General features: G+C 58.2%; 2 protein-coding genes across 12 annotated transcripts in view; both read right to left on the minus strand.

Moving 5' to 3' along the window:
- The window catches only part of PIGV (phosphatidylinositol glycan anchor biosynthesis class V), a 32,386-nt gene that overhangs the window by 10,995 nt on the left and 112 nt on the right, over window positions 1-21,279 (minus strand). The window contains exons 1-5 of one of the 8 annotated variants that reach the window (XM_051637827.1): window positions 20,720-21,043; window positions 19,034-19,188; window positions 17,882-18,042; window positions 16,891-17,464; window positions 16,002-16,350 (exon numbers count right to left, since the gene is read on the minus strand). In XM_051637827.1, coding sequence (XP_051493787.1) covers window positions 16,048-16,350; window positions 16,891-17,464; window positions 17,882-18,042; window positions 19,034-19,188; window positions 20,720-20,849 — 1,323 coding nt within the window. In that variant the 5' untranslated portion in view covers window positions 20,850-21,043 and the 3' untranslated portion in view covers window positions 16,002-16,047. The other 7 variants (XM_051637821.1, XM_051637824.1, XM_051637819.1 and 4 more) reach the window with 7 other exon arrangements.
- On the minus strand, window positions 760-15,370 carry ZDHHC18 (zinc finger DHHC-type palmitoyltransferase 18). Of its 4 annotated transcripts, none has more exons than XR_007891394.1 (10): window positions 15,089-15,370; window positions 12,522-12,607; window positions 10,341-10,490; window positions 8,741-8,878; window positions 8,244-8,292; window positions 7,718-7,820; window positions 6,093-6,202; window positions 4,519-4,618; window positions 2,006-2,098; window positions 760-1,075 (listed from the first exon to the last, which is right to left on the minus strand). XR_007891394.1 is itself a non-coding variant. In XM_051637873.1 (9 exons), exons 1-9 carry the CDS (start codon window positions 15,343-15,345, stop codon window positions 2,057-2,059), a joined length of 1,110 nt encoding a protein of 369 aa, XP_051493833.1. In that variant the 5' UTR covers window positions 15,346-15,370; the 3' UTR covers window positions 1,920-2,056. The 4 variants fall into 4 exon arrangements, 2 of the variants coding, with proteins under 2 accessions (XP_051493833.1, XP_051493834.1); XR_007891393.1 differs by having other exon boundaries at window positions 12,522-12,682; XM_051637873.1 differs by lacking the exon at window positions 760-1,075 and having other exon boundaries at window positions 1,920-2,098; window positions 12,522-12,682.

Consider the following 21,279-nt stretch of genomic DNA (forward strand, 5'->3'; position numbering starts at 1 on the left):
TAAATAGATGGTGAAACCTACTGGGCTGGAGGGGGGGGGGGGGGCACAGACCCGGCTGGCAGGACCCGGCGCTGGAGCCTCCAGGTGCTGCGGGGCCCCTGAAACCAGAGCCACGCTGAGACTGGGGAGGAAAAGGGGGAGCTGGGGGGGGTGGGTGTGCAAGGCTCAGCTCTGAGCAGCACCCACTCCCCTCCGCAGGGTCCTGCGCCGCAGGGAGGGGCGGGGAGCGGGGCTGGTTGCGGGGCTGGTGCGGGACGGCAGGGGCTGGGCTGGGAACCTGCCCGTTGCACAAGCCGCTGGAGCGGGGCACCGGCGGGAGGGGAGACACGTCCCCCGGGATGGGGACACCTCCCCCGGGATGGGGGACACCTCCCCTGGGATGGGGGGACACCTCCCCGGGATGGGGACACCGCCCCCGGGATGGGGACACCGCCCCCGGGATGGGGACACCTCCCCCGGGATGGGGAGACACCTCCCCGGGATGGGGACACCTCCCCCGGGATGGGGACACCTCCCCCGGGATGGGGACACCTCCCCCGGGATGGGGGGACACCTCCCCCGGGATGGGGGGACACCTCCCCGGGATGGGGACACCGCCCCCGGGATGGGGACACCTCCCCGGGATGGGGGGACACCTCCTCCGGGATGGGGGGACACCTCCCCCGGGATGGGGGGACACCTCCCCGGGATGGGGACACCGCCCCCGGGATGGGGACACCTCCCCTGGGATGGGGGGACACCTCCCCCGGGATGGGGGGACACCTCCCCGGGATGGGGCTGCTGCGGACCGGGACGAGGCAGCAGGAGCCCCGGTTATTGCCCCCGGGGGGGATGGAGCTATGGCTTTGGGCTGGGAACCCGCGGGATCAACATCCCGCCTCCCGCAGCGGCCGGGAAAAGCTTTTCCTGCTGGCACGGCTGCTTCTCTCCCTCTCTCCGGCTGGGAGGGAGGAGCAGGAGCTGGTCCTGGGAGAGGAGGCACTGGTGGTGGTGATGGCTGGAGCCGTGGGTGGTGCCCTCGGGGGGCTTGGATCCCCCCAGGGTGCCCCAGCAGGGGCTGCCAGGGCTCCCGACACTGGATCCACCCGGTGGGAGGGAGAGGAGAGGGAGGAAAGAGAGAGAGAGAGAGAAGGTTATTGCCAGGAATCCAGGAGTGAGAAGCAGGGAGCACAGCCGAGCACCCAGGTTTGGTGGGGAGATGGTTCCGGATGGGGGAAAAGTGCTGGGAACCTTCCTCCATCTCTGTCACCACGGCTGGAGGAAGCAGGAGCTTGTGGGGTGTTGCAGGGAGGGTGAGGGGCAGCTCCACAGCCCCCCTGGGTGCAATGGGCTTTGCAAGAAACTTTAGACAGGTTGGAGAAGGAATCTGGTGTGACCAAGAGGAAAACAGGCAGAGAGGGAGGAAGGGGAGGGATTGCCCAAACCACAGAGTAGGTCAGATGAGAAATCTGTTTGGGTTTGGATTAGAAATCTATTCCAGGCTCCTACTCTGCTGCTCCAAACACTGAATCTGCATCTCTTGGGGGCTTCCCCCAAGCCTGATGGCAGCTCCACTGAGCACAACCCACCCTGATGTGCCTCCCAGAATCACAGAGAATCACAGAATTACTGAGGCTGGAAAAGACCTCTGAGATCATCAGGTCCAGCTTATGAGCCAACACCACCACATCTGCCAGACCGTGGCACGAAGTGTCACATCCAGTTTTCATGAACCCTCAGCCACGCTCTTTTCCAAGCATCATCAGGCACACACAGCCCAGGTGGCTCCACTTTGGACCAGACTCCAGTAAAAAAACTGGAGGAAACCATCCTTTTCTTCTCAGCAAGGCTGTGGGCAACCCCTCTGCCACATCCCAGGGCTGGCTGCCCCCGTGGGATGGACGGGACACATGGATGTCCAGACAACTGGAGGGTGATGATGGGCTCCATGGGCAGAGCTGCTCATGCAGTGGAGGTGAGATGGGTTGCTCAAGTGGATGAGAGGGAGAAGAAAGTGCTTCCTTACCAGCTTCCCCTCAGAGAGCAGGGCTAAGGTCCAAGGAGGGGACAAATCCCATCAGGCTGTGCAGGAAATGGCAAAGTCCTGGCAGGCATCCTCCTGGAGAAGACACCAGAGGTTACACACCTCAACATCTGCTGGAGAGGGCTGGGTTGGACAGAGGGAACCACGGGTTCCAGGTGCAAGGGGAGCAGAGTTAAGGACATGAAGACTCAGCAGAGATGGGAGCTCATGGATAACTGAGCTCCCTGCCCATCAGAGAAACCACAAACTTAGCCCAGGTCCAGCCCTGGACCACGGGAGGTGGGTGGGGAAAGGATGCTCAGGTGATGGATGAAAGGTGATGGCTCCTGTGGGAAGGGGACCAGGGAGTGGGTGAGATCCTGCCCAGCCTGGAGACATGGGACAGAAAATCCCTTTGCTCCAGCAAGAGCCACAGCAGCACCAGTGCTGCCCAGCACCCCTCACAGCCCCACCCTGCAGGAGGGTGTAGGAGTTCATAAAAGAGCCCAACTGCCACCTGTTAAACTCTGAGACACCTGCCTTCTTCTGTCTTCAAGGAATAAAATAATAATCCAAGCAATTAACTCTTTAAAAATATAATTTTATTATGTTGAGTAACAAAGGAAACCAGTTTAAATAAAAACAGGAAGGAGTTTGGCCCCTGATAACACCCCCAACACTGCTCCCTGCCCCCCAGCACCTCTCTGCACAGCTTTAGGCTCCTCCATGGCAGGGACAAGTCCCACTGGGGACATCCCTGCAGGAGAAGCAGGGAGGGAAGGGCAGGGTGACCTCTCTGGCTGCAACACATGCTAAAGCACCTGGTCCCTGAAGCTGTGGGGCCTTGGTGGCCACAGAGCAGCACCAGGAGCTTCCCAGGATGGTGAAGCCCCACCTGGTAGAGACTGAGCTGGCACCACCACGTTCTCACCTTGGCTCCTCGTGGAGGAGAAGGTAGAGCTGGTGGCCACAGCAAACAAACACTGAGATCTCTGTGCAACCAGCCAGAAATGCAGGGCTGGGGGGAAACCTGTGTCTCTGCCATGCCCTGGAGCTGGGTGTGGGCTGGGGTGGCCACTCACTGTGCACAGCTCGGTGGGGACAGACAGGCTGTCCCCAGGAACGTGCTGCTCCAAGGTTGGAGAACGTGTGTCTGGGGCAGGGACAGCTCAGCAGGCAGGCTGGGACACAGCCCTGCCACCCTCTGCCCTGCTGCTCCCAAACTCTACCTGCACTGAAGAGAAACAGTCCTACGGAGAAGAAAAGACACAACAACAAATCTACAAATTGTGCAAAAATATCCAGCAGCTTTTTAAGGAGACGATTCAAGTATTGCTACCAAGGTCTGTGACTCCCCTGCACGTGCTCCAGTGTCAGTGAGGACCCAGCTTGGCTCTCCTGTGGCTCTGCAGGCCTGGAGCAATGCTCACGGGTGAGCCCAGGCTGATGGGAATGGTTCCTGAGGAGCTGGGGACAGTCCTGCCCTCATCTGCTGGCCAGACACCCAGAGAGCACAAGGTGAGGCCACCAGAGACCAGCACCAGCTCAAAACTCCCCCTGGGAAGGGTGTGATCCACAGTGATTCACACACTTTCCTCTTGCCTTTTGGTCTCCTCCAGACAGGACATGATCCTGGAGAGCCAAGGTTCCCAAATCTTCCAGCTCTAGCCCTGCCAGCCAGCATCTCATGATGGAAGTCACAAAATGCTGCATGTTTTTTTCTTCCCCATTAAAAGGAGAGTCATTCTAAGCTGTGGCCTTGCTGCAAAATGTCTTGCTCACTGGCAGGGCCAAAACATCAAGAGTTCCCTCAGTGACCAGCCTGGAAACAGGGCCAAGAGCAGCTGGGACATCTAACCAGCTTTTAGGTCTGCTGGGAGCCAGAGTCCACCCAGAGGAACAGCCTCAGCTTCCCAAGGCACAGCAGGTTCTGGAAAAGCTGCTCCAGCAGCAGCCAAGGTGAGAACCTGGCCATGAAGAGACAGAACAGCCCTTCTGTGTTGGCACACGAGATGTCCATGGAGATAACGAGGAGAGCAGGGAGCTCACACCTCCACCAGCCCAGAAGATGAGGTGTGACAGCCCAGCTCAGAGCAGGAATGGTTTCCAAGACCCCACCTCCCACCCTTGGCCCACCTGATTGCTCACAGGAGGACACAATGACCCCCTGGAGTCAGGGGTGACCCCTCTGGGGGCTGCTGGGCTCCCCAGCCCTAATTTGCTTCTTGGGTGCTGCAGGGACCCCCTGCTTGCACACAGCTGGGCTCTATCAGTTGAAAGCCCAGACAGGCCACATCACAGTGAAACAAACAAAGAAAAAAGAAAATAAATAAACTTAAAAAAAAAAAAGAAGAAAGGCAAGGTTTGGCTTGGCTGAGGCTTTGGCAGCTCTGCCTGCCAGGGCTGTCCTGCTGGAGGCTGGGGAGATGGTGAGAGGAGAAGGTGGTGGCAGGAGTGAGGTGCAGGCACCACAGGCACTGGGCTACATCCCAGCACTGCTAGGGAGTTCCTCCTACCATGCTGGTGTCAGTTTTGGCTCCAAAAGAAGGGATTTCACTCTTAGGACTGGATGGGGTCCCAACATCTGGCTGGACAAATCCTCTTCTGTCGATCAAACTGGAAGACAGAAAGGGAAAGGTGCAAGGGGAGAGGAGTTCAGGACATGGAGGCTCCGTGGAGATGGGAGCTCACAAGCAGCAGAGGACTCTCCCCATGTAAAAGATGGGTAACTCTGCTCCCTGCCCATTAGAGAAACCACAGACTCATCACAGAAGCCACCAGACAGACAGTTAAAGCTCTGGGACACCACAAACCCCAATGGGAGCAGCCACAGGTCTTCACAACATGAAGGAGGGAAGAACTGGAGTGAAACACTTCTCTCCCCACCTTGGCTCCCTGAATGCAAACATTTACCCTCTCTGGATGGCAGCACTGGCATTCCAGCACCTCCAAACCCAACCAAAACCTGGGGGCCACTTGAGAGAGCAGGGCCAGACCCAAGTGTCAAACACCCTCTGACTCCAGCTGCCCAACCTCTTCCTTTGGAGGAGAATTCCAACCTGGATCCAGTGAATAAACTTCTCTGCAGGATCCTCAGATGCCCCGGGACAGGCCAAGAGCTCCAAGCCAACGTGCAGGGCCTGATTCTGCCCAGCTGCACCCTCTTGTGACCAAGCAGGAGAATCCAGCACTGCAGCTGCCCCTGCCCCGGGCCCAAAGCTTCTCCCACCTGCAGGGACCTGCCCACCTTCACCCTGGATTCAAGGTGGGTTCTCTTAAGAGCATTTTGGCAGGACAGGACCGAGCTTTTCAGGGAACCCAAGTGTTGTTAAAACCCGGGGTCTCCACACTGCCACATCTCAGCTTCCTGGTGGCCACAGTGCTCAGTCCTCAGAGTACAGGAGGAAGACCACGTGCCCAGGAGGACTGTCATTCCCAGTATTTCCCATCTGCTGCAGAGCCCTTTGCTGCTGTCACTGTCCCCTTATTGAACTGCAGAATGTGTCTGAAGCTGCAAACTCCACAAAACAACTGTAAGTGACCCAAACTTGCCAAGTTCAAGCACAGAAGCAAGTTACATCTCCAGGGACATTCTGCTGCAGGTGCAGGCTCAGTGTGTCTTGGGAGCAGAATTCCATGGTCACGTGTTTCTTGGGCACATCGTGTTCTGGTTCCAAATGAGGGGAGATGGAGGTTGGACATGAGGAGGAAATTCTTGGCTGTGAGGGTGGTGAGAGCCTGGCCCAGGTTGCCTAGGGAAGCTGTGGCTGCCCCATCCCTGGCAGTGTTGAAGGGCAGGTTGGATGGGGCTTGGAGCAGCCTGGGCTGGTGGGAGGTGTCCCTGCCCATGCAGGGGGTCTAGATGATCCTTGAGCTCCCTTCCAACCCAAACCATTCCATGACTCTGTGATCTCCTTATCCACGTGTCCAGCCTTCCTCTGCAGACAGTGGGAAGCTGCTTCCCCACCACGGGAGCAGATCTCTTGGTGCTGACACCATCTCCCCCAACTCACAACAATCTGTCTTTTCCAAGGCCCCTCTCCCAGAGCAGGGTGCAACTCCCAACACCGTGGAGGTCAAAGGCTCTTACCTGGGATGGAAAGGTCCACACAGCACTGCACAGCAGTTTGTGAGGATACTTTTATGGCTGTAGGGATTGGCAAACTCTGAGCCCCTCTTATTTGACCAGGACCCTTTGATCTGAAAGGGAAAGAAAACATCCAGGTGAAGACAGGAAACCATCACGTGAAAATGGACTCAAACCTTGGTCAGGAGGTGGGAGGCTTGTCCTTCTGCAGCCTCCTTTGCTGGAACAAGGACAGCTGCAGAAGGGCACAGAGGAGCCAGGAACATGCTGCTCCTGCCCCTGCCAAGGCTCAACCTTTGCAGCTGAGGCTCCAAAGCTGCGTCCTCCCCAGGCTGCACCCTCAGTGGCACCATCTCCAAGGCCAGCTCCTTCCTGCTCCCCTCACTCTCTCCTGGGCTGGAAGCTCCTCAGAGCAGGGCTCCAAGCTCGTGGTCCCTCCTGGGCCCTTCAGGCTGAACAAACAACAAGGGGAATCCCAGGCCCTGCTGCAGAGGGAGCAGGAAGAAACAATCTCATCTGTCCCCACCCTGAGCAGCTGCCACTGGGACCCTGATCTCGAAACCAAGCGTGGGCACAGAGCAGGGGACAGATGCTGTACCTGGCCCCAGGCCCCTGGTGCAGCCAACCATTCACCATCACATTTCCTCCTCTTGTTTCTACTTCCCCTCCCCAGCTGCAGCACAAGGCTGGCAACGTGGGCAACAAAGCCACAGAGACAACTGGCCCAGTGCTCCAGACCTGCTGCACCCAGTCCTGGGGTGCAACCTCCACCAGCTTCACCTACAGCCTTGCCCAGTTCTCCCAACACTTCTGAACGTAACAGAAAGGTGGGAAGGGGAAAAAGAATTTTAAAACCAACAACAAAGGGATGCAAACCTGCCTTCTGCAGGGCTGGAAGCTTCCAGCAAGGATAACAGGTACTTCTGGCCAAAAGGGTGAATTTTCATTCCTTCTGAGGAGCTGATCCTGCTTTCCATACAACTTGTCCTGCTGAGGGGACTGGTTTGGGGCTGGCAACCTGCACACAGCCCAGGCTTTGAGGGGAGCCTCACCAGGAGAGGTCTGAACACTTTGCCTCTCAGACATGAGGAACTGATTGAGACCAAGGGACTTGCCCAGGGTCTCAGAGGAAACCTGTGGTTCTGTGGGATGCTGAATTAAGATCACCCACCTCCCACACTAACACCCAGACAAATCTCTGGGGGCAGCCTTCTTTTTTTAACCTCAGAACTCCTAATTTTAAGCAAGGCCACACGCAGACTGGAAAAAAAAACCCCACGTGAACCTTCTAACATTTCAATGCCTGACCCCTGCAGCCTGACACTGCCAAGTCACACGTGTAGAACAGTCCCCTGCTCTTTCCTCCCCCCTCAGTGACCTGAAACTACAGCTGAAGTGCCTTGGGCATGGGTGGTTTGCTCTGCTGTGGGTTATCACAGGCAGAGCAGGCAGCAGGACTCACTGAGATACTGCACAGGGGCAGGCAGCCAAGGGTCTCCTGCAAGACTCACCCCTGCTGGGGAAGGAGCAGGGCCAACCCTGCAGAAGGACAAGTGTCCAGGTGCTGCAGAAGAGGGACAAGTGTCCAGGTGCTGCAGAAGGAGGAGGACAAGTGTCCAGGTACTTACATCTTCATTTGTCGTCAGGTTGGAGGCCACTAAGTAAGTGTGAAAACCTGAGAGGCCCAAAATAGACCAGACTGAGAAAAAACAAATCACCAGCTCCAGCACAGTAAAAACAAAAGTCAAGGAAGTCTCGGAACAAAAATCATCCTGCAAGGAGAAGCAGAGGATTGTTTTGGGAGGTATGGGCCACAAAAACGTCCCAGCAAGCTTCCCAGCAACATCCCAGCAGGCACAGCCTGCTCCAGCTGCTTCCCTGTCCACATCACCTTATAAACTGGGAAGCAAGTTTGTCACCCACCCTTAGTCCCTGGCAGGGGGGTAAAGAAGGAATTAAAAGCCTTCCCAATTTGATGTTACCAGCCTACAGGTGAGGAGATGCCTGCCTGTCCCAGCCAGGCAGCTTGGGGGCTAAATGAAGCTGTGGAAGGCACACAAAGGTGCCCCCAGGCAGAGGTCCCTGCAGGGCAGGGGCAGGGGCAGTGCTGCTGCAGCACTGCTGGCCAGGCTGAGCAAAGCCCCAGAAGGATATCTTGCAGGTGTGGTCTTCAGAGTGGCCAGGAAACCATCCCTCTGCGAGCCTGGAAAGCAGAACGGGACAAGGGATGACATCCCACCAGGCAGCCTCCCCTCTCCAGCCAGAGCTCCACCCCAGCACAGCCCCCCCCGGCCACGGGAGCTGCCCGAGCAGCCTGTGGCTCCGCAGGGATGTCAGACACAGCTCCGGGAGGTTTGGGGCTGAGGGACAAGCTGCCTCCCCCGCCAGGTTAAGAGCAGATGCTCCCACCAGCTGCCGTGCTCTGGAGGGGACAAGCCCCCCACCAGCTCCCCAGGCGTCTCTGCTGCGAGGGGCAGGATGGAGCCCCAGAGCCTGAGCCCCCCCTCTATTCAGGCCACGAAAAGCCTGAGGTGAAGCAACCAGACCCTTCCCAAGGGGAACAGAGACCCCGGCGCTGCCTCCGGCGGCAGGAGCTGGGCACAAACCGCTGCTGGCGCCGCCCCCAGCAGCCCCCCCACCCAGGGACTTACGCAGGGTGAGGTGGGTGACGACACAGGCGAAGATGAAGGCTGTCAGGAAGGAGAGGGAGAGGATGAAGGCGTAGAAGTAGCGATAGTTGCGCTTCCCCACGCAGTTGCCCACCCAGGGGCAGTGGTGATCAAACCTCTCTGGAACAAAGGGACAGGGTGAGGGGCACACGTGGAGCTGCCACCCACCACCCCGAGGCCTGAGCCCCTCTGCACGGCAGCAAGAAGTCTCAGCAGAGCACTGCCACCTCCTCACATGCCCTTTTTATCATCAAAGGCCAAACCATTCCTCCCACCAAACCCCTTCATAAGCACCAGCCTTGTGACTGGTAACATCTATTATTACTAAAACTGAAAGGGAAAGTGCAGCAGTTTTTCCAGCAGCACTGGGTGTGTGTCCCCAGCATCCCTGCTCCCTTTCTGCCTGTCAGCTCCCCCTGCACCTTCTGCAGGGCAGAAAATAATTTTCAAAGCCATAAAGATACGACTCCAAAACCACAGAAACTGCCTGGGAAGCCAGGGCAGGTGCCTGGATCCTGGAACACAGCCTGCCCTCTAATGAAAGGGCTGCTGCAGAGTGACAGGGCTGTGGGGAGTGTCCTGTGGTGGCCAGCAGAGCAAACCAAGCCCACTGCACACACCCAGCAAGCACAGGTCTGCCCCTCTTCAGACCCTGCCCTCTTCTTCTTCAGGCCCTGCCTCAGCCACCACTGCTTTCCAGCGAGCTTCTCCAGTGTGAGGACTCACAGCCACCCACGTCCGTTCCCTAACACATGTTTGGCAACCCCCAAATTGCCTTCCTTAACTAGAACCACGGGGTCCGGTGACTGCTGGTGGGTTGGTTGCTCCTGGATGAAGCACAGTCCCCACATCCACACTATGCAGGAGCAGCTGCACGGGGAGTCAGCTCTCCACGGATGCTGCTAAAGCCCTTTGTTTAGAGCAACAAAGGTGGGGAAGAGGCTGGAGCAAAAGCCTTACTGAGGAGCAGCTGAGGGAGCTGGGGGTGTCCAGCCTGGAGACAAGGAGGTGAGGGGAGACCTGCTGGCTCTGCAGCTGCCTGAGGGGAGGTTGGAGCCAGGGGGGTCGGGCTCTGCTCCCAGGGAACAAGGGATAGAACAGGAGGAAACTGCCTCAAGTTGTGCCAGGGGAGGTTTAGGTTGGACATGAGGAGGAAATTCTTGGGTGTGAGGGTGGTGAGACCCTGGCCCAGGTGGCCCAGGGAAGCTGTGGCTGCCCCATCCCTGGCAGTGTTGAAGGGCAGGTTGGATGGGGCTTGGAGCAACCTGGGCTGGTGGGAGGTGTCCCTGCCCATGCAGGGGGTTGGGACTAGATGATCTTTAAGGTCTCTTCCCACCCAAACCAGTCTATGACTTCACAGCACCATCCCCTCAGAAGCAGGGGAAGCCAAGACACGGAGCCCTGGACGTGCTGCCCCACTGCCCTGCCCCGCCCTTTCCCTGGGAAATGGGGAAAAAAAGAAAAAAAACCCAAACCACTCAGAATCTCACTTTCTAAGCCTTTAAGAGAAGCAAAATCCATCTGCCCAGGAACACAAACCACCCCTCAACACCCAGGGAGGCTCCCAGCAGCTCCCCCTTACCGACGCAGTTGTCGCAGACGCTGCAGTGGGAGGTGCGGGGCGGGCGGAACATCTTGCAGGTGTAGCAGTACTTGAGCTTCACCACGTACTTGTTGATCACCACCTCCATGGTGCGGGCTGGGGGGCGGTAGGTCGAGGTCCCCATGCTGTCTGCAAGGGCCAGGAGGCACAGTAAGAGGGGTGCAGGTGAAAGCCAAGGCCCTCTATCACCGCCCCCCCACCCAGAGCTGCTGCCCGGGCCGGGTGAAGGATCAGGCTGCAGAGCCCTGGGACAGGCTGCCCAGAGAGGTTGGGGAGTCTCCTTCTCTTAAGACTTTCAAGACCCATCTAGATGCATTTACGAGTGACCTGCCCTAGATTTGGTCCTGCTCTGGCAAGGGGGTTGGACTCGATGATCTCCAGAGGTCCCTTCCAACCCCTGACATGCTGTGGTTCCTGACTTTAAGCTAAAAGGCAGCTCAGCCCACAGGGCTCGTTGCAGGGTGGGCAGCCAGGAACTCCAGGCAGCTCCTTGCAGCAGTTTTGATGTCCTCTCCTTGTCTGCTCCATGGTGATGCTGCTGGGATGCCAAGAGGAAGTAATAGCTGCCCAGTGCTTTGAGAACACACAGTAATTGATGAGCAGAGAGCAGAAAAGCAGCAGTGCTCATGTACCCAGCAACACCATCTCAGCTCTGCCTGTCTAATGGATCACAGCAGAAAGAGGCAACATGATCTGTCAACAGACTGTGGTTCCTCCTCTGCTGGAAGCATCTGAGTCACAGAAATCAGGATCACCTCAGCAGAAGGATCCCCCAGGACACATCGGTGCCAACCCAACTCATTTCCATCACAGTGGGGAAAGGCAACGAGGTCTCAAGTGCTCCAGGCAGATCTCATTGACATTTGATGATTCCTCAATGGTGCCCCATCCCTGGCAGTGTTGAAGGGCAGGTTGGATGGGGCTTGGAGCAACCTGGGCTGGTGGAAGGTGTCCCTGCCCATGCAGGGGTTGGGACTGGATGGTCTTTGAGGTCCCTTCCAGCCCAAACCAGTCTGGGATTCTATGAAATTTGACAGATCAGCAGCACAAGAGGATTTCTCCTGCTCCTCAAGGTCAAAACTGAGCATTTTTAGGGACACCACTGGTCACACCTGTGTGTGCTGGCACTTCACTGCTCGTTGGGCACTGGCAGCTGGAGACTGTTTCTCTGCTCAGCAAAAGTGTGAGCTAGAAAATCTCCCTCAGCTTTGCAATTTTGGGGGTTACTTCTTGAAGTCCCTCTTGCCAGAGCACCTTCCCAACTCCGAGGGAGTCTTTGACAACAGAGATGCACCAGTGAGCAAGTTAAGAGGATAAGTGGATTATATTAAGAATAACAGCTGGTACATCAGGCAACAGCTGCAGCCAGATTACTGCTTCAGGTATTTATAAATAGAAAGGTGAATAACCACTCTCAGGGTATTTTAAAACCATTTTTTTAGTCAGATGTAGAATCACTGCCTTGCAACTGCCTTTAGCAGGGCAGACTGGAGTCATCCCACGTTAGCTTTGCTAAAGCATTTGTCACAGGTCACACCAACAAGGTCCCCAGATCCTTCTTGGCCACCACCAAACCAGTGACACAGCAGTTTGAGATGAGGACACACATTAGAGAGCCCATTACAATAAAGAACACCTTGAGGCTCTGCAGGCTCAGTGGCAAATCATCATCTTAAAAAGCCTAAATTAATTATCCCAAGTCCTCACCACACGTTTTTTGAAGGTGCATGGTCAGATTCCTCCAAGTTTGGAGAACATCTAAAATAACTCATGCACTGTTAAGGAACAGCACGGGCACTCTCTGTCTTCAAGAGCCTGGCAGGGTGACTCTGAAGGGGGACATCTTGGTCCCCCAGCTGCTGGCACACAGTTCCCAGTGATATTAATCTCTGGGACACTGATGCCACCACAAGCTGCCAGTCCCCCGAGCTCTGTCCCCTCAGGTGCCATCCTGAAGGCAGGAACTGGCTGCAAAGGGAATGTGACGGGATTAAAAAAGACAGGAAAACCACACCTCTGCTTCCCTGCAGCTCCTCTCTCTGAAGCACTGCCTCATCATCTGACACTCCAGCCTTTTCTCCTGAGACTCACTGAGCCTGAGGCGTGTGGCACAGACACACTCACACTCTCGGGACACAGGGGAGGGGACACAAGTCTCACCGATCCGCTTTTCCAGGTCTGCAGCCTCACTTGGGGTGGCTCTGGGCAGGATGCCTGGGTCTCTGAAGCTTGTCTGGAGCAAGCAGCTGATGACAAAGAAGAAGAGGATGGCTGCAATGATGGGGATGGCCAAGGTGAGGTGACTGGCAAGGAAGGGGCAGCTGTTAAAAAGAAAAGATGAAAAAAAAAAAGCATCGTGACCAACCCCTGCTGCAGAACCAGCTATGGAGCTGTTATCTCAGGTGGTGGCTGCTTTGCAGAGACCTCTGGGACAGCAAGAGCCAGCCCAGAAAACACTGGAGTGGCACTGGGAAGACAGGATCTTCAGCACAAAGTACCAGCCCTTCTACACAATCTCTCTGCCCTTCTGAGGCCCCAGAATCACGTTTCAAAAACCTGCCCCCAAAGCCTGGTCACCTTCGACAAGAAGACACGGAGAAACATTTCAAGCCAAGCAAGGATCAAAGTCAGGGTGAACACAACCTCTTTTGGTCTAACACGTGAAGCTGAGAAGGAACCTGGCTTGGATTCAACACAGCTTTGCTGTCTCTGGATGACTCCTGTGCCCTTCATGGTGTGCCAGATGTTTGGATGAGGATGCCTTCCAGCACTGACACCGTGGTGACAAGCCACCAGGGACCTAAGCAGATGACACCTGTCCCTGGGCTTGCTGTCCTACAACCCGGGGCTGGTTTTCCACAGATGGGGACCAGCAGGGTCACTCTCCACAGCAGGGCAGCTCTGCCACCTGCAGCACCACAGGTGAAGAGGCCAAGGGGCACAGCTCCCCACACAGAGACCTCTCCTGCCCCTGGCTCCGCAGAGGGATTTGCTATTCCAAGCACTGCTAAGTACCCAGAGCCCAGCCCAGACAGACAAGCTCCTTGAGCCCTGGTGTCTGTGGGCAGAGCTGAGTTTCACTAACACTGCGGGGTAGTTTGAGAGGATTAAGCAACTCTTGTTTCAATTCCCAAGCTCAGCTGTCCAGACAAAGCAGCTACCAAGGAATAAAACCCCTTCGGCCCGAGCCCGGCGCCGCTGCCGAGCCCCTCGGCCGCCTCCCTGATGGAGAGACAGAAACATCTCTGAAATGCCAGACGTGAGCTTTGTTGTACACTCCTTTTCCAGGAGAACCTCTGGATCCCACCTTTCCCCCCCCCCCGCCCCCCAGGCAACAAGAAGTTGCATTAAAATAATGGAACGGCAGCCAGAGGCAGGAGGTACGTGCTGCACACCCAGCAAAACGTTCCCCGCGCAGCAGACGTGGTGCTAAAATAACAGCTTGGGAAGTCCCAGGGCAGCTTCAACCACGAAAAGAGTGACTAGGCCAGAAGGGAGGGGAGAGCAGAGGTGCTGCTAGTGCTGCCCCTGAGCCCCAGACCCGGCAGAGGAACCTGTGTGAGAGGCAAGACACTAAGCAAGGAGCTGCTGTGCCGGGATGCTGGGGCTGCCTCCCACAGCTGCCTGCTCCTTTCATCTCAGAACCCCTAATCCGAGCAAATTCCTTCAGGCTTGGGCAGCTTTACCCCGAGATAAGGACGTGATCCACGGACAGGCACGGTCCCCCCCCCCCCCTTCCCGGCTTCCTACAGCGGCAGGGAAAACAAGGTCCCTTCCCTCCGGAGGCAGGAGCCCTCCGAGGTGTCACCGCTGCCCCGGCTCCTCCGGGCAGCGCAGGACATAACGGGAAGCTCTCGGCTCTCCCACGCCTCGGGGTGCAGGGGCAGGGAGCTGCCAAAAGGAAAGGAACTGGAGGAGATGCAGCTCCTCCCTCCCCGCGCCGCACCACGGGGGTCGAGATGCAGGGCAGACCCTCAGGGCAGGACCCCACGGGATGTCCCCGTTCATCAAGCACCTGGAACACAAACGCTGTCGCTGCTGCCTCTAAGGACCGAGTCCAACAGTCCCGGGGGTTTCCTGGCTGCGCTTTTGGAGCAATTCTCTCCTTAGGAGCAGGAGGGGAGACTGGGAGGGGGGGGGGAGATGTATTTTAGAGACCAGAGGGACCATCCTGGGAGGATGTTAAGCCCCTTCCAGAGGCCGAGCTGAGCAAAATATGGTTTAGGGCTGCCCCTGACCCCCCCCCCAACAACCACACCTGGGGACAAGCAATGGGGAGGCAAGAGGCTGCCTGCAAAGTGGGTCTGGGGGTTGTGCCTCAGGGGAATGGCTCGGGGGGGGGGAGGAAGGGAAGAAGGAAGGAATATCGGGGCTGCCATGGAGCAGGGAGAGGTGCCCCCGCAGCCCACCTCCCTCCCGCCGGGCGGGGTGCCCCAAAAAGAGGAGGCTCAGCAGAGGGGGACGAGAGCTGCCTGGAGACCCCCGCGGGGAACGAGAGAACCCGCGCGGCTTGATCCCAGCAGGGAAGGGGCCTGAGCCCAGGATGGGGGTCCCGGGGCCCCTGCACACACCAGCGGGACCCCAGCGACGGAGAGAGGAGACGGACACGAGAGGGAACCGGAGCAAGAGAGCCCCGGAGGGACCCCAAGGAGCGGGGGGGGTCACCCCAGGGCCCCGCAGCCCCCGGGGCGGCGCCCGGAGCCCCCGGCCCGGCACCGCAGACTCACTCGAAGGCGAAGAAGAGGCCGCTGGTGGCGAGGATGAGGACGAGGGTGAGAGCGAAGACCCCGCTGTGCCGCGCCAGCATCAGGCGCCCGCCGCAGAAGAAGCGGTTGCGACCGGGGAACACTTCCCACTTCCGCTGCGGCCGACGGGTCTCAACGGACCGCTCCGGCCGGGAAGCGGCGGGAGGCGACGAGACGCCCGTGCCCGGTACCGGCGCCGTTATCCCGGGCGGGATCTGCCGGTACCCGCACTCCTTCATGGCGCCGCAGCGCCCGGCCCGGCGGACGTGCCGGCCCCGCCCGCCCCGCGCAGCGCCCCGCGCAGCGCCCCCTGCCGGCCCCGCCCCGCGCAGCGCCCCCTGCCGGCCCCGCCCGCACAGCGCCCCGCCCCCTGCCGACCCCGCCCGCCCCGCACAGCGCACCGCCCCCTGCCGGCCTCGCCCCGCCCCGCCGGCCCCGCCCGCACAGCGCCCCGCCCCCTGCCAGCCCCGCCCCGCACAGCGCCCCGCCCCGCCCCCTGCCGGCCCCGCCCGCCCCGCACAGCGCCCCGCACCGCCCCCTGCCGGCCGCGCCCCGCACAGCGCCCCGCACCGCACCGCGCCCCCTGCCGGCCCCGCCCCGCAGCGCCCCCATCGCATCCGGAGCTTTTTAGCACAAAAACCGCGGTTCAAGTCCCCGGCACGGAGGAAGAGGACAAGGTGGGATGGATTGAAACTGGAAGGAGATGGAGGTTGGACATGAGGAGGAAATTCTTGGCTGTGAGGGTGGTGAGAGCCTGGCCCAGGTTGCCCAGGGAAGCTGTGGCTGCCCCATCCCTGGCAGTGTTGAAGGGCAGGTTGGATGGGGCTTGGAGCAGCCTGGGCTGCTGGGAGGTGTCCCTGCCCATGCAGGGGGGTGGATCTAGATGATCTTTAAGGTCCCTTCCAACCCAAACCAGTCTGTGGTCCCATGAACACCCCGCCCTACGTCCACGGCAGGAAGTTGCAATGCAGAACCAGGCCCAGCAGCCAGTAGGACAGGAAGAATCCCAGGACACACTTGCTGAGGGGGGTGATGGATCTCCAGCCCAGCAGCAGCTTCATGAGAGGGTTTCCAGAAGGCCCTTCCCTGCAGGAAGCAGGAGATTGTCCGGGTTTCTTGGTGCAGGGCACTGTGGTTTGACCATCAGTCCCTTCATTCCAGAGCAAAGGTTCGTGCTCCTGGAGCAGGTGAGCACAGAACCAGTACAGGACAGGAGAGGAGGAGCCAAGGAAGCGGGTCAGCACCTGAAGGTGACAGGCAGGGAAAAAAACAAACCATAAAATGAAGGTCTCCAACTGTGACCATCCCTGATCCCGAGGCAGGGATTCATTTTCACTGGAAGCCCCAACCTTCAGTGCCACCAGATGTGTCCTAAAAGACCTTCAGACACTTTCCAGGGGCTGATGACAGGCTCTGTATCCTTTCACTGCCACCCATTAAGCTCAGCCCAACACAGTAACGAGCCAGCATCCCTGCTTTCCACCAGATGATTGCAGGACCTGGCCAGCCTGGCCTTAGGCACATGTCAAACTCCATCCAACATCAGCCAGACCCTTTGATCCCTGTCCCAATGTCCCCCATCAGACTGGCAAGCACTCATTGGGGAAAACTCTCCATCAGAGCAACAAACTGGCTTTGGAAACTCTAGAAGTAGCTCCAAGAGAGGACAGGCAAAGCTTTTGGCCTGCGTTGCCCTGCTGATGGGACAGGCTGTGACTGTCACCACCGCGGCCACCTCTCCACCCTTCAGGAATCACTCCCACGTCTGGCTAGGAAGGTCCTACCTGCACGTGCATGCAGAAGAATCCAAACACCAGCAGGACAGTGGCATGGACCACGTACACAAAGACAGCAGGGCAGCAAAATCCAGCTCTTGGTTTGCCTTCCTCTTCACTCTTTCTTCTCTCTAGACCAAGGGTCAGGCAGTGCCGGGGGTTTGCGATGACAAAGGTCCAGGCAGCCCAGGAGCCCAGAAACGTGACAGGAAAAGCAAGCAAGAAATTTGGGATCTGTCTGAGCTCAAAATATCTGAGAAAGCCCACATTCCAGTAAGTGTCTTGAATATAGGAATAGACCACAGGGAACCTCTGGGAGCACCAAGGAGGGTGAGTCCCCTGGGTGGATGGCAGTCGATAGCCCTTGTCCAGAGCCAGCCGCAGCAGCGGCTCGGGAACAGGCTCCTCCAAGCTGGGATCACAGAACCTCACGTAGGCATAATACTGGAATAAAGCAAAAGGCAGGAAAATCCCAGCACACATCAGAAGGGCTGAAGATGCCACGCTCAGGAGCTGCTTCCACACCAGAGGGAGCTTCCTTAGGGATCCTGAACCCACCTGGAGCTGGAGGGCAAAGCGTTTGCTGCCGGAGTAGAGAAAGAAGCCAGCGTTCGTTATCCCGTTGGCACGTGCCCCAGAAGCCAGGGAGAAGAGCAATCCACTGAGCCAGCTCTGCCCCTTCTCCAGTTGCCACATGGCAGTGAACACCAGGAAGGCAAACATGCTCTCTGAGTAAGCAGCTGCCATGAAAACATTGGCAGGGTTGATGGAGAAGAGAAGGGCAGCAAGGAAAGCCGCCCGGCGACAGCGCAGCACGGAGCAGCCCAGCTGGAACAGGGCAGCGGCTGCCAGGAGGGAAAAGAGGGAATTGAGGAGCAGGGCTGAGAGCAGGAGGCGGCTCCGCAGGCGCAGCAGGTGCTGGAAGGGCCAGAGGGCAACCCAGGCCGTGGTGAGGAGGCTGAGGGGGTAGAGGGGGAGGAAGGCACAGTTGTGCTCATACAGGTAACCGCGCTCGGCGATGAAGAGGAAGTGCTCGGCGTCCCAGCGGGACAGCCCGCCCAGCAGCTGCTCCACCAGCAGGTCCCACGGGCCAGGATCCGGCAGGCGAGGGGGAGAGAAGGCATCTGCAGCGTGGTCTGGGATCAGGAGGTTAAACAGGGCCTGGAAGAAGAAGAAGAGAGGGTTGAAATCCAGCAGGGATGCTCCTGTAACCCACTGAAAGCAGCCAGCAGGACGCCTGGGTTTCAAAGGGCAGCACAATCCTATTACGGAATCCCAGACTGGTTTAGGTTGGAAGGGACCTTCAAGATCATCCAGTCCCAACCCCCTGCATGGGCAGGGACACCTCCCACCAGCCCAGGCTGCTCCAAGCCCCATCCAACCTGCCCTTCAACACTGCCAGGGATGGGGCAGCCACAGCTTCCCTGGGCAACCTGGGCCAGGGTCTCACCACCCTCACACCCAAGAATTTCCTCCTCATGTCCAACCTCAATCTCCCCTCTTTCAGTTTAAAGCATCACCCCTTGTGTCCCCTACATGCCCTTACAAAGCCAGGCTGGGGAGCTTTGCACCTTTAAAGGGGTGAACAGAATCTTTTGGGGCATTTACACCCAAACTGAATGAAGCTCTAGAACTTGTCCATCATGAATCCCCAGGGAGCTGGAAGGGAAAGCTGCTCAGGCACATCTACCTGGACACACTCACTCCAGGTACCTCCCCAGCACTGGTAATGCCTCCTGCTCTACTGGATTGAGCATTATTGTCCCAGCTGATGTACAAGGGAGAGGAGACAGAGCTAAAGGAAAACATTTTCCCAGATCAAACTGACACAGAAGACAGCAGCCAATGCCCAGGGCCCCTCTAGACCAGAGCAACCTGGGCTGGTGGGAGGTGTCCCTGCCCATGCAGGGGGTTGGATCTAAATCATCTTTAAGGTCCCTTCCAACCCAAACCACTCTGGGATTCTATGAAATGTATGCAATGTCACCTAGCAGCTCCTGCTTCCCTGGATGCAGCTGGTCTGTTGCTTCTCCATAGGAGGAGATGGTTTCCCAGCCAGCTCAGGGTGCACAAGGCAGCCCCACAGGGAGAAGCTGTGGAGCAGCAAGGAGCAGAGGTGGCAGCAGCTTTGTTCCAGGAGCAGGAGACTTGCCTGCAGCAGAAGTGTCAGGGCTCTGCAGCACATCCCAAACCGCAGCACCTCTCGCAGGTGGGGGTCCTGTCTGCTCACCAGCTCCATTCTCAGCTCCAGCGTTGGCCTCAGGAGGTCACTGAGGCCAGGGAAATTCTCCCTCTGCTTTTGGAAACCTGAAGTGATAAACAGAAAGGACAGACACAGAAAAGTGTTTCTGGTTTGTAAATGACGGACCTTGGTTTCCTGCCAGGCACTTCAAAGAGCTGCAAAACTCTGTGAACAAGGAAGTCACTTATGAAAGAGACCAGGGAGCTGGCAGAGGTCACAGAAGACCTTTTTGGTGCAGCTCCTGTTATAAGAAGATTTCCCTGCCTTCTCAACCTTGGCCAGGATGTGGAGGGGAAGAGGTTACCACGTGGACTCTGAGGGTGACACCCGTGTGGGCAGTTTGCTGCCCAGGTCCCTCAGCCAGCTGGGAGCTGCTGGGAATGCTGTCCTCCCTCCTGCTCTCTGCCCTCTCTTTGCCCCTAGGAAGCTGAGAATGTTTTTTTCCAAGGCTGTCTCCATGGCACCAACCACACCAGCTCCACCACAGCAAAGCTCAGGTGCCTCCTCAGAGATGCTGGATCCCCCCAGCCCTACCCACATCTCCAGCACCTGCTGCTCTTCCAAATCCACCTGCAATTTCCCAGTATTTTGGCCAGGGTCCTGCTCTCCAGAGTGAGGACATCTGTCTGTCAGGCAAGTGGCATGGGCTGTGGTGGCTTTCATCCACCTCCTCCCTGCAAACCTCACCTCCAAGATTTAACTGCCTTGTGGAGTCTCCCTGCTTTCCTCTCCCTGTGTTCTGGGACCAGCTGGCCCAGAGCCACGAGGCAGGAGCTGCTGGGCAGCTTGTTTTGAAGAGAACACATTTCTTCCCTTGGTTCCCCAGCCACCAACTGCTCTGCAGTTGGAGAAACACAAGACCCAGAGCTCTCACTGGGTTCCAGTGCCACCACCTCCTGCACTGCTGCCCCCCTGCCATCCTCCTGATCCCACAAGACAGAGAGATCATGGAATCCTGGGCTGGTTTGGGTTGGAAGGGACCTCAAAGATCATCTAGATCCAACCCCCTGCATGGGCAGGGACACCTCCCACCAGCCCAGGCTGCTCCAAGCCCCATCCAACCTGCCCTTCAACACTGCCAGGGATGGGGCAGCCACAGCTTCCCTGGGCAGCCTGGGCCAGGCTCTCACCACCCTCACACCCAAGAATTCCCTCCTCATGTCCAACCTCCATCTCCCTCTTCCAGTTTCAATCCATCCCCCTTGTCCCATCACTCCCTGCCCTCCTCCAAAGCCACAACTAAAAACCACCTTTCTCCCCATATCCCCCTTTGCTCTCAGGTCTGATTTGCGTTTTGTTCCCTCTGGAAACTGCCAAAAAAACCCCCACAAAACCCGACAGGGACAGGAACAAAACGATCACGTCAGTAACCAGAGGCCCTGGGCGCGGGCGGAGGGTGCAGCGGGGAGCGGGGACCAGCCGGTGGCAGCAGCCACTCGCCACAGCGGCACCTCCTCCCGGGAATCCGCCCCTTCCCATTGGGAATTCTACTCCAGGAGCACCTGGACAGCAACAGACTGGGCACCCCTCGGTACCTCTCCACCCTGCTGTCGGATTCAAGAGATATTCCCGATGTCTTGAGAAACTCGTCCTCACCCGGATGCCCAAGGACGGGCAGGATGCGGCCGGGGAGCTCCCGGCTGCGGCCCCGGGAAACGGCGTCAGCAACTGGGAGGGATTCACAGGATCCCAGAGTGGGGGGTTGGAAGGGACCTCTGGAGATCATCCAGTCCTACCCCTGCCAGAGCAGGATCCCCCGGAGCAGATCCCACAGGAACATGATCAGTCTGGAATGTCTCCAGGGATGGAGACTCCACAGCCTCCCTGGGCAGCCTGGCCCAGGGCTCTGGTACCTTCGCAGCCAAGAAGTATTTTCTCTGATTCAGGTTCAACCTCCTGTGCTCCAGTTTGTCCCATTGCCCCTTGTCTTGTCACTGGACACCCCTGAGAAGTCTGGCCCATCCTCCTGCCACCCCCTGGAGATACTGACCAGCACTGACCAGACCCCCCCTCAGCCTCCTCCTCCCCAGCCCCCCCCCACTCCCGCCCGCCCCCTCCTCGGGCCGTTTCCCTCAGGCCCCTCACGCGCCGGGACGACCCCCCCCGAGCAGCCGCTGCCCCCGCCGGTTCAGCCCCCCCGGCCCCGCCGCGGGGAC

The sequence above is a fragment of the Apus apus genome, chromosome 21, assembly GCF_020740795.1.
Source record: "Apus apus isolate bApuApu2 chromosome 21, bApuApu2.pri.cur, whole genome shotgun sequence".
Lineage (NCBI taxonomy): Eukaryota > Metazoa > Chordata > Aves > Apodiformes > Apodidae > Apus > Apus apus.